Source organism: Pistacia vera, unplaced genomic scaffold (genome assembly GCF_008641045.1).
Source record: "Pistacia vera cultivar Batoury unplaced genomic scaffold, PisVer_v2 Contig192, whole genome shotgun sequence".
In the NCBI taxonomy this organism is placed as follows: domain Eukaryota; kingdom Viridiplantae; phylum Streptophyta; class Magnoliopsida; order Sapindales; family Anacardiaceae; genus Pistacia; species Pistacia vera.
Window position 1 is genome coordinate 950,546 of NW_022195993.1, and position 15,466 is coordinate 966,011.

Below are 15,466 nucleotides of genomic sequence, written 5' to 3' on the forward strand. Positions count from 1 at the left end.
GATCAACCGTTGACCGCACTCTCACCATGATTTGGGTGAGAAAAAGTTGTTAACTCCTTTAAAATCCTAAATTAATCTTTCCAAGACAACAGATATTCATGAATAATATAAATTAAAAAAAGGAACAATAAGATTAATAATTGTATTGCACAGTAAGATTTTGCTTGGTAAACAGTGAATAGAAAATTACATAATACCCCACATAATTTTATGAACTATCACTTAACCCCTGATTCTCAATAGGGTATAATAACGACGATTTTGGAACTGGAACCTACGCTACTCCCTGCAGGCCAGTTCGAGGTAGGAAACTGAAACTGGGACCCCAGTAAGCCTCTAATTCTACCCAATTTTCATGGTCACCCCTAATTAGCCTACGGATATGGGGATCGTCTTTCGGAATTTTACTAAGTATTTTCCTTGCACCCCAGGGATCACCTGAAACCAAAAGGGCTCGATACATCCTGCAAAAATTTGGAAAAACATCCAATTATAAGTTATGGAGAAAGATAAAACCCTCATTATTCATAAAAAACATAAAACATAAAAACATGAACAAGCATATCTTACCATAAACAACTAAAAGTAATGTAAGGTAGATTTGCTGTCTTATATTCTTTCCAAATCAAACGAGCAATTTGCAGATTTTTCTCTTTCACACAAATACTGAGAAGAAAATCGAAACATTCAGGTGATAGAGCGATGTCAAGTTCATTCTTCATGATCCGCAAAAAGTCTAAGCCAAATTGCAAATCGGTAGGCTCTTCCGCTATTTCAGAGAATACCTACATGGTAATAACAAATGGAAGGATAAAATACAAAGTTCATCACATTAATTCATAATCATACTATAAATATACAATGAAAATTAGATATTACAATATTCTAACTAGACACATGATATTTGCATACTCATTGATAAATATGGAAACGAACTAGTATTAAAAGTTCTCATATACTATTATTATAATATATTTTCCAACCTACCACAATAATTCTGCAGACCAACAATATATGTATTTAGAGCAAGCAGGTTATATTACAAATGGAACAAAAAAGAATAGGAGCAAACCTGAAACAAAAAGCCTTCTGAAACAAAACGGCTAGGTTTGATTTTATCCTTGAGTTGCTTAAGCAAAGGAACCGCATAGCTAGAACGAAAAAGGATCAACATAAGTAAACTGGCTAAGTAAATTGATTAAACAACAAAAAAATAAAAGAGTTTTGTGTGAGGACCTTAATCTCTTCAATCGAACAGCACACGCAATCGCTGACTCGCAAACATCCATCCAATAGGGTGAATCATTCACATCCTCCAATAGCTGAATCAATATACTCAACTCTTCTTCAGAATGGAGATGAGGCTAAGATAAGAATAGATATTGTCATTGCATTGAAAAAACATAAAACATAAAACATAAAATATCTCTAACTTACAAGAAGTTCAAAGGCATCTTCAGGATTCAATCTCCATCCAGCTTGCTTGATTTCTTCGTATATGACAAGGGCGTCAAACTTTTGTCCATTCGATGCAAGAGCTGCAACAAGTGATCCTTTGATTTCATTTAGGCTTTCAACAGGAATACCTTTGTCTAAGATCACCTATTATGGAAAATGGTATACATTAGATTATCATAAATTGACAGTTCAATCTAGATACGCCTTTAGGGGGGAAACCAAAAAAAAAATAAAAAAAAAAAAAAAAAAAAATTTCTATTAGCTAAACTACATCAAGAAAAGCAATGCAATGAATTTAAGCACAAGTGAAGATGTATATCGCACTATCTGAGTCCATGGATTAATTGTATAAAGCAAAATAATGCAACAAAATGGAGAATATGATATATGTTTATCCAAAAGTAGTAGCAACATCAAATCAAATCATGCAGACAAGTCTACCATAAGCATGGATGTTTTTATCCAATATGCAGCAGCATAAAATCAAATCATGCAGACAAATCTCATATTTCCAATGAACAATCGGAAACAACTTTTGCATTCAATGGATTCAAACAAAATCAAGATGTGACATGCACCAATACCTGTTTTGCCTTCTCAAACTCTCCACAAGATGCATATGCAGTAATAAGTGCCATGAAGACTTGCTTTGTAACTTGAATTCCGGAGCACGTCATTTCTTCATAATACTAAAAGCAAAAAACCAAATTATCACATCACTTATTGAAAAATCCATCTTTGGCAATCAGATGAAAAGGAAAAAGAAAAAAAAAATTGTTAGGAGAAATCATAAAACTGTTTATCAATAACAATAAAATAGAATCTACTCTTCATAGACAAAAGGATAAAATGAACTTTTCGTTAAAACAGGAATCTTAAACTACCTTGACAATATCTTTTTCATTGCTACAATTTTTTATAAGGTAGCTGAAAGTTTGACAATTTGGCTTCACGTTTGCCTTTTCCATTTGTTTAAACACCTTCAACGCACTAGCCATGTCTTCCTACAGTGTATTTAGCCATATAGCAAGTCAAAACACAAAAATAGACAAACATCATAAATTCAATAGCATATATTGAGAGTGAAGAAGTCACCTTTTGAAAATACCCATCCATTATAGCATTGTACATGTCTGCAGTTAGCATCAAATTCATTTTCTTTTCATCACAGAGCATTGCATATGCACCATCAAACTATATTGGAACAATAAAGTTTCAACATAAACTGGCATAATGTTTAAGTTTCAACCATAGGATACTTAAGTGTTTAGCATATCACAATATAAAAAAAAAAAAAAAAAAAAAAAAACAACACAAGCTAGATGCGTAGCTACTTACATCCTCCTTTTTCACACTTAAACTTATCATGCGCCTGAAGGTCTCACTATTTGGCTTCAAGTTATGGTAGCAGATTATCAAATAGGCTCGCTGAACCTGAAATAAGAATAAATAATTAAATGCAACAGAAATAGATTCAAACAACACCAAGGATTAGCCATGCATGAATATATATGGTTCTTCATATATATTTTTTTTTTTTTTTTACTAATACTATTTAGTTTATACTAAAAGGCTTTTTTTGGTAACAAAAGAGTATAATTTAGTTAATATCACAAGGACCCCAAATCATTGCTAAACTCATCTCTTACAGTTTTATCTCCTTACACCATAACTCAGATCAATGTGGTGCACCAACAAAGATCAGTAATATGACAATAATTAGACAATTAAGCTAACCATCAAAAGTCATGACCATTCTAGTGAACTAAAGTTCAGTATTACTTGATTTCAAACGTGGTGGATTCACTTTCATTCTAACTTCCTTTGCTTATTTATTTATTTACTTTTTATAAAAGGCTATATAAAAATTAATTGCTCATATGTTTGAAATGAATATTTAAAATTTCACATATCAAAGAAGACCAAAAAAAATTTTTTTTTTTAATATACCCAGAAATTCACAAAAGAAATTGTCTGGTATGACATTTTTATTAGTTCATCATCGTCATACATGACAAATACAGACTCTTGAAATCATTGTCAACAATTAAAATCGAGTTTCTTATCACTGGTGAGTCCTAACAACCCGAAGTCATAAGTATTTATAACAACTACTCAAAAATACAAACAAGAAAATGGTCAGAGTCAAACCTATATACCAAAGCATACGAAAAGTATTTCTCAGAAGCAATCAAAATAGAGTTTATTGAGTCTATGGATGGTGTCAATCCAGCTTCAGACATTTCGTCAACTATATCAAGAGCCAAATCCACCTTCGAAGTGAATCAAAAATATATTAGTTTCATTGTAATTTTCTGCCAAATAAATAGCAATTAGAATTCAAAAACTGTATGATAACACAATTAGATTAAAAAATGAGAGCGGAAAATAGTTTTTCAATAATCCACATGACACCATAATCCTAAAAAAACTATTTTCAAAAAAACAATTAGTCAGATTTCTCTTTCTACAAAGAAATTGGATTCATACCATGTACAAATCACAAGTATAAGCAATGAGCTTCTCATAGGAGGTAGAAGAAGGTTTGATCTCCAGCTTGGCATGCAAGTCTTTAAACTTTGAAATAATATCCTCAACCTTCAATTTACAACAATATATGTAAAGAAAACAACAATGAAAAACACATGTAAGTTGATCAGTTTTTAAGGCAATACTGCTTATGCATAGAAGCAATAAAAAAGTTACATTAACTAGAAAAAAAAAGGTTAATATATAACTAAAGCCTTTTAGATGGCAAAAAATTCATAACTCATACAGCATAAAATAAGATGCTGATTGCAAATAAGATGCTGACTGCAAACAAGATGCAATGAATATCCTACAATAAAAATTTGTCATGTAACTCCTAAGTACCCAGCTTGTATGCGAAAATACAATTTCCCAGTTGATGACTGCTAAATGACGGGCAGGTATTGATCTGCATGGATGACTGATAGATAAACAGATAGAGACCCTGAAAACTTGACTAATTGTATAGATCAACTTCAGAAAAAAAAAAAAAAAATCTTTGGCTTCCTCATAAATGTCCAAAGAAAAAAAACCTTCCCAAACTTAAAAAAAAAAAAAATGAAAAAAAAAAAAAAAAAAAAAAAAAAAAAAAAAAAAAAAAAAGCAAAGAAAAGAGGTTACAAACAAAAATAGTATTGCTTAAAGATGGTGAACTAGTACAAGCTCTTCAAAGTTGACAAAAATTGGATTCTTCCATTGTTTGCTCCTTAGGAATGGTACAAATTAAACTGATAAGGGAGACTCTAGAAACATTATCTTTTTCCAAAGTGTCACCTTAAAAAACAAGCCATTTCAACAGGAAATGTAGCATTTAGGAACAGTAACCTCCCTCAAACCACAAAAAAGAGAGAGATTTCAATGAAAAAACTCCACTATGGCTTGTTTGTCATACCAAAATATATTCCTCGGAAGAATCTATCACAACTGAAACAAATTAGAATTTCTTAATAAGACAAGATACGAAAAATCCAACCAGTGAAGCTGTAATTAAACGTGGCTATATGATTTCTTTTGAGAACTTACGGTTTACTTGATTTAGCACACCAAAGGGGTTTTACTTTAACCTCCCTCCAAAAAACCAATCAACTTATGAGTTTCCTAAGTTTTATATTAAGTAAAAGTAGAATGAAGTTTTTAAAATGAAATAGCAAACTGCATGTGAACTTAAAGGGTGTCTCATAGGATTATAGTCTCTTGAAAATTACCAGGAGGATTCATGAGAAGTTGCTCACCTCTAAATTTGGAATGCCAAAGATGTAGCTAAAGATGACATTTGAGACATTCTCTGCTCCATAGTCTGCAATTTTGCCAAGCATGGATAGCTTTATTAATAACAAGTTCCTAGTCTTCCATCAGACCTTAATCATTCTCTATTATAGATTCCACAAACAAGGTAAGTGAACTTAATTGTTTACAATACATATGAAAGATAACCGCATAGGTGCGTCAACCAAATAATTGCATAATGAACTACCCAAAGTCAGTCATCCAGAATATCATTAAAACTTTAAATAATTGCATAATGTTAAAAGAATACATACAATTATGAAACAAATTTAGAAGATCGTGATATTAAATATGAATAATGTTTGTAAAAGTACAAGAAACAAATAAACGAATAACTTCTTTGCTCAAGAAATCAAGGTTGTCACTAGTATTTCCATATGAATAGATGATGAAAAGGATGGCTTGTTCTCTACCAATCGTATTGTAAGACTTTAATAGATAATCTATTATCCCTATTTTATATTCCTCAATTCTGATTTGGAAAGCAAGAGTCCCTACCAAAGTAAAGATTTTGGCATGGACAATAGCCCCATAGAAAAATTAACACCAATGACTTGCCCAAATAGGAAGACCCAAGGCATGCCTCTCTCCGATTCAATACATTAATGTGTAAAAAAGAGCCCAGGATTTAATGCCTAGATTCATACTAACTTAGCAACAGCAATGACTTGATTCTTATTCCGCTTCTACTTTTGGATCAGCAATTAGTTTTTGCCCTAAAACTCTGTCACTTACACTAGCAACAAAATCATATCTGCACACAGATATGAATTCCCCAAACGTATCTAGAGGTTGTGTAAATAAGACTTTTATAAATGCTTAATAAGAAGTTTCCAGATAATGGAAAATGAAAAAACCATGTACATACCAGATTTTTTTAATGCCAAAAGATACTTCTCTGCAAAGGATTCCAACACTAGCCTCCCCAAGAATTTAAAAATACTCATCACATGGTCCAGTGAGGAAACCTTTGTTATGTCCACAGTCTCCAAAAGTTGCAAAAATTCACTATTCCGTTTGCTTTCACAAAGTGCTAACAAGTAATTCTCTGCAATGCAAAGGTTGAATTTTGTAAGGCCAGTAATGCAAAGTAGGCAATTATTAAAACAAAAGGGTAAACCAAAACACTAATCAAATAAAAAATCTCATTGACAAGAAACAAGTATAGAGTCAAGATGACATTGAACCACGTACCTATCAAGTTGAAATAGTCTCCCTCATAATCAATTGCAGTGCAGTTACAGAGTTCCTGAATCTTCTCTTCATTATTGACTCTGATCCACAACAACATCTCATAGTAACCTAGTCTTGGATCCGAACAAGAATTTCCACTTTCAATAACCTTATGGAAAAAATGAAACTCTTCTATCATACCCATGTCAATTAAATACATAAGAAGTGGACCATAAGTTTCCTCTTCCAGCTGAAAACCCTGCTCCTTCATAAAATTGAAAAGTAGGAAAGCCTTGCAAATGTGTTTTTCCAGTGCAACATCTTCATGATCACAATCCTTAGCCCGCTCAATGCAGATCCTTATTAACGAATTGTACTCTTTCACACCAGTTTCTCGCCCCAATCTACCAAATTCATTAAGAGTAGCATCAGTCCCCAGTTTATTTGCACACAGGTTCGCTAACTTTTCAGAACGATGAGTCTGCGTATTTTTGAAAATCCATTTTTGTCTCCTCTCAGGCAAGACTTCTTTTGGAAGTTGTAAAATGTTATGGTTAGACACAGTAGAAAACCATGGTACCCCTAATAAAGTTTCTAAAGCATTAGCATTATTAGTCCCTCCTGACTTGGGCGAACTAAGTGTAGCATCAACTGCAAAATAAGAGAATAAATGAAACCAATTAGAACATTTGAATAACAACTAACAAGCTCCACATTCAATTACGAAAAAGGAGTTAACACAATTACTTCTGAGTTCAGTTAATTTTTGTAACATCAAAACAATTCATTTCTTTTAACTCCAAATTTTTCAATAATCAAATAAATGGAAGAAAAAAATGCAACAACTTATTCATTATACCATAAATTACACCAACGAACCACGCAATATGGAAAAAATATATCCTCTTTATACAGCTTTGGTGGATCATAATCAAATGATAACATAATAGTTCAGTCCAATTACCGGCTGGTTGAAAAATGAGTTCACTGAAAGAAAAGAAAAAAAACTTCTTTGAGTGCTCAACCACTCAGAAACCGAAACAACACAAACCATTAACCCCACAATTCTATTTGCCATCCATTTCATCTCTCAAAATTCTCAGCAACGAAAGAGATAACATAAACGTGCCAATTACTGCTTCAAAGTTTGGCTTACTAGAGAACTAAAAAAAAAAAAAAAAATCATTCTAATAAATTGCGGAAGCCTTTGCTGAGTTCCCAACCACCAAAGAAATATATATATAGATTATATATATAATATTATTATATATATATATATATATATATATATAATATATATATAATATATATTATATATATAATTATAATAGATATATATATATTAAAATTAAGTTGCCTCCCATCCCTATTCTTCAATTGTCTCAGCAACCAAGCAATTAAACTTATACTCAGAAAAAAGAAAAATAACCTCAAACATGCTAAAATCAACTTAAAATTACCTCTTTAAAGTTGGGTCTAGTAAGAAAAAAAATCTGATTAAAGTAAATATAAAAAAATACCAGAACTTGAGAGTTTCGGAGAGTCGTGTGAGAAGTTAGCGGCGGAAGTGGAGAGCAATGCAGCTTTAGAATAAACGGAGGAGGCGAATGACTTCAAGGGTCGGCCCTCGGTGGTGGTGGCGGCCCGTGAAGTTAGAGAAGAAGGCTTAATTGTAGATTTTGTTAGAGAAGAAGGCTTAGTTGTAAATTTAGTGGTGCGTTTGTCGGCTAAAGCAAGGAGCGAGCTCAAATTTTTGGCCTTGGAGTTACGATTAGGTTTAATTGGACAAAGGGAAGGGGTTTTTGGGCCGAAAAATAACGAATAATAACGCATTTTTTTTTTGATTAAGCTTATTTTTTTATGGACAAAGGGAAGGGGTTTTTGTGATGAAAAATAACGCCAAAACACACAATGAAGAAGAAGTAGAAAAGGGTACTGCAGTCAAGATAGAGAAGATTTGATTTTCAACAGTACGCAGCAATACAATATTGGGGACGGCAATGCGTTCTCTCTCCTTTCTCTTAATATATAGATATAATGGTAAACCTAAATAGGGTTAAAAAAAAAAAAAAAAAAAAAAAACCCTTAAAACCGAACCGATTACCGGTTTTCGAAAAATCGGTTCGGTTTGGTTTTCAAAAATAACCAAATCGGTTTCCCGGTTTCAGTTAACGGTTCATGGGTATTTTCAAAACCTAACTACAAAAATTTGCAAGTCTTTTTCCGGCGAGGGTTTCGACGGAAACGCAGCGGCCAACGGGAGCCAGTAGGTCCCAAAGCCCGTGAACTCCCATTCTTGTTCGATAGCTTGTTGTTGAAGAATATTCGTAAATCCAAAATTTCAAAAACTCTCTAAAATCAACAGAGATTAAAATTTCAGATCGAATCGAAAATGTTCTTGCATTTATGGCCGTTGATGTCGATGGCGAAGAGCTTTGACGAATTCAGAAACTTTCGCGGAGGTGGCGGAGGAGCGGGAGCGGAGGTATTTTGAGTGGAAGGAGAGCGATGGGAGAGAAGAACTGCAGAAGAGAGATTTGGTTTTGAAGAAGGGAGGTGAAAGAAGAGACAAAAGTGTTTTCAATCCAATGGGATTGGAAAAACAGAAAACCAGTCAGGGCTATTTCTTTTCTCCCATCGCTCTCCCTCGACTCCAGAAACCTTCCTCTTGTTTGATCCTCGCCTTTCCTTAACCTAAATACTGAATTCAACCCTTTTCTTCTTCTCTCTCCTCGTCTGCTTCGACGCCATTCTGCGACCCTCCTCTTCTTCTTCTTCTCTCTCGCTGTCTGCTTCGACGCCATTCTCCGACCCTGCCTCGCACCGCGTCGAAGAGATCGACGCCTGCTCCGCCAAGTGCGAGGTCAACATCGCTCAGGAACTCTAGGGCTCGAGTTTTGGGTAAACAACACACAGCTCTATTGCGATAATCCACTTCTGCTTTCTTCACAGATCCGACCAAAACCGTGAGCAATCTTTCCTGCATTCCTTTGCTAACCGATCTGATAATGTTGTTTGTTTGCTTCTGGGATTTGTTTTTGCCCTGATAGTATTTTGCTTTTCTTATTTCTTGTCATCGGAAGCTTTTTTTTTCTTTCTTTTGGGTGTTTGAATTTCAAATAAGGACTAGGATAGTGGATCATATTAACAATTATTGTTCTTTTGCTGGTTGTTGCATCCACTCTTTGGCAGGTTTTGAAGGTCTTCATATGAGGTTGAGTTGTTCTAAGGGATATTTAAGTTGGAGATACTGTCAATTTTATAAAATGTTTGGGAGCTAGGAACAAGAAGTTTATGGAACCACAGTAGGATACATTCAGTTATTGCACAACTTTTAGTACATCATACATCTCTTATTTTGGTTTGATGTTCTTAGTTGGCTGATTTTTTTTTTTTTTTTTCCTGTGTACTTGTAGTTAACTTGTGCATATTTATTTATAATAAGAGTAATGCTACAGTTATCGACAGATGTGCACCAAATTTATGCACCGAATAATGTGACAAAATCCTGACCGTTTATTTATTATAGTTAATATTAATCAACGGTCAAGATTTTACCATATCATTCGGTGCACAAATTCAGTGTAAACTTTTCGATAACTCTATCATTTTCCTTGTAATAATTTGTGAGTAATGAAATCCATACCAACCTTTTAAAATGTGTCGCTGAGATATATTATTTATGGGACAACTGATATAAACGTTGTCGAGTAAATATCACATAACTTAGAATACAAAACTTAAATGATATTCTTATTTTTTATTTTTTAAGAAAATTCCTGGAGTCATCAATATAGGTATATAATTTTTTTTTTTTTTTTTTTTCTAACCTATTTCATTGTTACACGAAACTGATCTGAAAATGTGGACTTCCTGACTACTCAGCACTGCCAGCACCAGGGCCGGATTTAAAGAATGACGGGTGGGGACCACAGCCCCCACTCAATTTTTCAAAAATTTCAGATCTTCTACTTCTATTTCTATTTATTTAAATTTTATCCTTATAAATTTTTGAGATTTTAAGAACGGAATAGCTGGCCCCCACAGTAAGTTTGGATTTTGTTTTTGTAAAACCCCGTTTTTTATTCTAATATATTTATTACATATTCTTTATGATTTTTATTTTTCTGCAAGAGGATCTATTAGTTTTTAAAAATTTTATTGGGAGTGAAAATGAAAGGAATAAGAGTTGTTGGGTTTGCACATAATGGTTTAAATCCTGAACAAATGGGTGAAGCATGTAATCTATTTAGGGGTGAAAATCAAGTCGAGTCACTCGCGAGCCACTCAAACTATACTTGATGTTGGCTTGAACTCGACTTCTCATTAGTCGAGTCGAGCTCGAGTAGTTAATCGAGTAAAACTCGATTCAATATATTCGCGAGTATTTCCAAGCTTGATGGTTAAGTTGACAGTTTTTAAAGTAATAGGGGTCATATGTAATTTAAAAGTTGTAGAATTTCAAATCCACCCCTGTTAGATGAGCTTGAAATCGAGTTCGAACTTGAACTCGATTAAAACTCGAATAAAACTCGACTAAAACTCGAAAAAAGCTCGATTATACGCACTTAAATTCGAACTCGATTTCCAATTTCAAATACCGAGTTTGAGTTTGAACTTGATTTCTTAGGTTCTATCAAGCTTGAACTCGAACTCGGTACTATAGAGATCGAGTTGAGTTGGATTTACCAAATACTCGACTTGATTCGATTTCACCCCTAAATCTATTAGATGTAATCTATTCCTTTGATTTTGCATTTAGCTTGCATATGATGAAAAATATATTGGCAATTACTAATGAGTTGTCACAAACATTGCAGAGAAAAGATCAAGACATTGTAAATGCTATGGCCCTAGTCAAAGTCTCCAAAACAACGGTTACAATTGTTGAGAGATGAAGGATGTAAATCTTTGTTGAGTGAAATTTCTTCATTTTGCCAAAAACATGATATTGTCATTTTGAATATGGATGATATGTTTGCAATTCGAAGGCGGCCACGACAAAGAGTTAAGCACATGAAAAATTTGCATCACTATCGAGTTGAATTGTTTTATACAGTGATAAATATGCAACTTCAAAAACTTAACACTCGTTTCACTAAGGTTATTACTAAGCTACTTCTTTGTATGACATGTTTAGATCTAAGTATTTCATTCTCTGCTTTTGACAAGCATAAGTTGATCCGTTTTGCCCAGTTTTATCCAACTGATTTTTCTACACTTGAGTTGATGGTACTTGAGAACCATACAAGGACTTATGTTATTGAAAAGCGTTCTTTTGATGAATTTTGCTAAGTTAGAAGGAATTGGTGATTTGGCTAAGATTTTAATTAAGCTTAAAAAAGACATTTTGTATCTGTTAGTGTATAAGCTTGTGAAACTTGCATTGGTTTTACTAGTTGCAATTGTGATCGTTGAAATGACTTTTTCTGCAATGAATCTTGTGAAAAGTTGGTTATGCAATCGAATGGGAAATCAATGGATGAATGATTGCTTGGTCACCTATATTGAGAAAGATGTATTTGATACAGTTGATGATGAGATAATTATCCAATGTTTTCAGAATATGAAAACTTGTCGAGGACAATTGTAGAAAAATTGTTTTATTTTTACAAAAATTGTGATTTTTGAAGATATTTATTTGTCTTTTGTAACTTTTTGTTAAAGCTCATTATAATGAAAAAAAAAAGTATGAATATGATTAGTTTTAATTTTTTTTCGTTTATTTTTTGCCCCCATCGAGTGAAATTCCTGGATCCACCACTGGTTAGCACAAGATGCAAATGTTTAATTTGTTGACACACATTGGTTAATCAGTTGACCACCTTATCTTTGCAGTAGGATAATTCTCTAAACTGGTTAAACTTTGTAATTGGGTTTTTGTGAGGCCTAAAAAGCTTTGAGCTTTATAGTATTTTTAGACTTCCACATTTCTTGGATCTGTTCTTAGGTGTATACCCAAAGCTGGACTGCAATAGATGTTGATGCAATCATATAAAGATGTTTCAACTTAGGCCTCTGATTCTACATTTCTTGGAAATAAAATTCAAGGTGGAAGGCATTATGCCGGTTATAATTGTAACCTTGCTTTTCATTACGTATGATGAGAAGTAGCTCTGCCACTCTGTTTTGTCTCCATAGATTTGTTATGTAGTAGGCTAAATTTCTGGGGTTATAAGTAAAATTTTATACGATAACTAAGGTTGCAACATTTACTCTAGTGTGTTGTTTGCCCTTTGCACAGGATGTTATATTGTACAGGTTCCAAGTATTTATTGTAATGTCTTGTGCTTGAAGGACTTCCTAGTTTTCTTTCCTTGTTTCTTTAGTATGTAATGTGATGAGCAACTAAGGGGGTTGGTCTACCGTAGGAAGGGTGGTGGTAAGAAGTAGGGGAACATTTGCTATGTAGGAGGTTAGGATTTGTTATGGGAGGACAGGTGGCCTGATAAGATTGGATGAAAGAGGAATTCTGTTAGGAGCAAAAAGGTGTCAGTGGGGAATAAAAAGGAGATGAAGAAAAGAAAGAGGATATTCAGAAAGAAGGTTAAGGTTTGGAAGGGAGGTGACTGACCCTCGAAGTTCAGTCTTATCGTTTATTGTTTTCTTTATTATACTCTGCATTATTTTCAGTTGATATTGGTTTATTGGGTTGTTGATAGAACATGGCCTTGGGATGTATTATCGCTGGATGTATTGTTCTGTTTTGATATCAATATAGAGAGAGTTATTTCTTTTCTGGTTGTGACCACTGATTGTGAATTGTTGGATAGATTGTTTGGTGTTGTTGGTTGATTTGCAAGTCAAGGTCTATCAAGTGGTATTAAAGCACTAGGTTCTGGTAATGGTGACAAAGATGAATTCTAGAATGGATAATGTAGAGAGAGAGGTTACAAAGTTAGGAGTTGAAATGGGCACTATCCGAGAGTGTTTGGTTGAGTTACAGTCTTGGGTACGAAGAAAGGATGAAGAAGAAGCTGGTAGAGCAGAGTTGCGTTCATCGGAAAATATCCATTCTATACAAGAAGAAAATCTAAATGGAGCAAGTGGGTCTGGCAACAGTAGCCAAAGTTGCAATGAAATGGGTGGACGAAAATTAGAGATGCTCATATTTTCCGATGAAGACCCTTACGGATGGATTTTTAGAGCAGAGCGTTACTTCAACCTCAACTAAATATCTGAGGAAGGGAAAGTGACAGCGGCAGCTGTCTGTATGGAAGGTGAAGCTATAAACTGGTTCCAGTGGACTGAATCCGGAACTCCGACAAGTTCATGGGCCATGTTCAATCTTGCACTACTCTAGAGGTTTAGTGGATCAGAAGAGTTCAACACGTATGAGTCTTTAATGGCAATGAAACGGACTGCTTCAGTCGTGGAGTTTCGTCGGCAGTTTGAAGTCGTAGTTGCACTTTTGGTAGGGGAGAAGGAGGAAATACTGTAGGCTGCATCTGTTAACGGGCTGAAAGTTGAGATTAGAGCTGAAGTCCATTTAGCCCAACCTAATTCTTTAGTCTAGATAATAGATTTAGCCCAAAGAATAGAGGAGAGAAGTTAGGCTTTAGAAGAAGACCAAGTGGGAGCAAACAAGAGTTCACGTGTAAATGGGCCTTGGTTTTCATACGGGTCCAACAACCATGGATCCAAAAGCTTAACCCGATTTGATAATCCAAGCCTGACCCGATTTCAAAATAACCCAAAATTCCCAAATACAATTGAATCCCTAAAATCAAATCCCACTTCCCATTTCAGTCGACGATCACCGGAGTCTTCAATACACAGCTCATCAACCAACTTCTCCACTCGCGACCAACCACTGCCATCTTTTCGGCCATTTGAACAACAGAACTTCCAACGAAGAGAGTTCCCATTTCGACAAATGACAGATGTAGAAATCAGAAAAAAAGAAGAAAGGCCTATGCTTTAGATGCGATGGTAAGTACTCTTTTGGGCACAAATGTGTTGAGAAGTAGTTCCAAATCATCTTGATTGATGAAGAGGAAGATGACACAGACCCAATTGGGGGTGGAGAAATCGTCAAACCTGGAATGGAGCAACAGCAAGTAAATGTTGAACTTTTCTTAGTTCAGTGGTGGGGATTCATGGTCCAAAGACAATGAAGCTTAAGGGAAGAATCCAAGGTAAGGAATTGATTGTGTTGATTGATAGTCGGGATTCCCACAATTTTATTAGTTCAAAGGTGGTAGAACGGTTAGGAATATCAGTGGCAAGAACTCTGTCCTTTGGGGTCAGAGTGGGTGACAGATATAGAATGAAGTGTGAAGGAGAGTGTAGAGATGTTTGTATGGAGCTACAAGAGGTGACAATTATTCAAAACTTTTTTCCATTTGACATGAGCAGTGTTGACGTGGTTTTGGGCATTGCATGGCTTGAGACTTTAGGCGAGACAATAATTGATTAGAGGAAGCAAACCATGAGGTTCAAACTAGGAGACCAAACAGTTTGTCTTTGTGGGGATCCATCTCTTAACAAAACTATGGTGTCTCTCAAGGCTATGATTAAGGCGTTGCAGTGTGAAAGGCAAGGGTGTTTGATAGACTTTGGGCAGATTCAGACATAGTGTGATAAAACTGGGGATATCAACGACCGATTGTTGGAGGTGTTAAAGAAATTTAGTTGGTTTTTGATCCACTTCCTAGGTTACCACCTAACAGGTCATATATCATTCAGTTAGTTCTAGGAACTCAACCACTAAACCTCATACCATATAGGTACCCTTACTATCAGAAAAATGAAATAGAGCACATTGTCAAGGAAATACTAGTTTCGGGAATCATAAAGCTGAGCAACAATCCATTCTCAAGCTCTGTTTTATTGGTGAAGAAGAAGGATGGGGGTGGAGATTTTGTGTGGATTACCAGGCAGTTAACAAGGTGACAGTTCCAGACAAATTTTTGATCCCAGCTATCGACGAGTTATTTGATAAGTTAGAAGGGGCAACAGTGTTTTCTAAGTTCGATTTGAAATCAGTATATCATCAAATCAGAGTTAAACCGGAGGA

The 15,466-nt window shown here is 34.6% G+C and overlaps 1 protein-coding gene across 1 annotated transcript; it reads right to left on the reverse strand.

The window, feature by feature from the left end:
* Positions 1–274: 274 nt before the first annotated feature.
* On the reverse strand, positions 275–9,318 carry LOC116127536 (pentatricopeptide repeat-containing protein At4g04790, mitochondrial-like). Its single transcript, XM_031413190.1, has 15 exons — positions 9,150–9,318; positions 6,469–7,098; positions 6,143–6,322; positions 5,220–5,284; positions 3,949–4,056; positions 3,618–3,731; positions 2,797–2,892; positions 2,554–2,652; positions 2,343–2,462; positions 2,043–2,147; positions 1,438–1,602; positions 1,237–1,364; positions 1,073–1,151; positions 571–785; positions 275–464 (listed from the first exon to the last, which is right to left on the reverse strand). The coding sequence occupies exons 1-15, from the start codon at positions 9,316–9,318 to the stop codon at positions 275–277; spliced, it is 2,463 nt and encodes an 820-aa protein (XP_031269050.1).
* Positions 9,319–15,466: the final 6,148 nt, after the last annotated feature.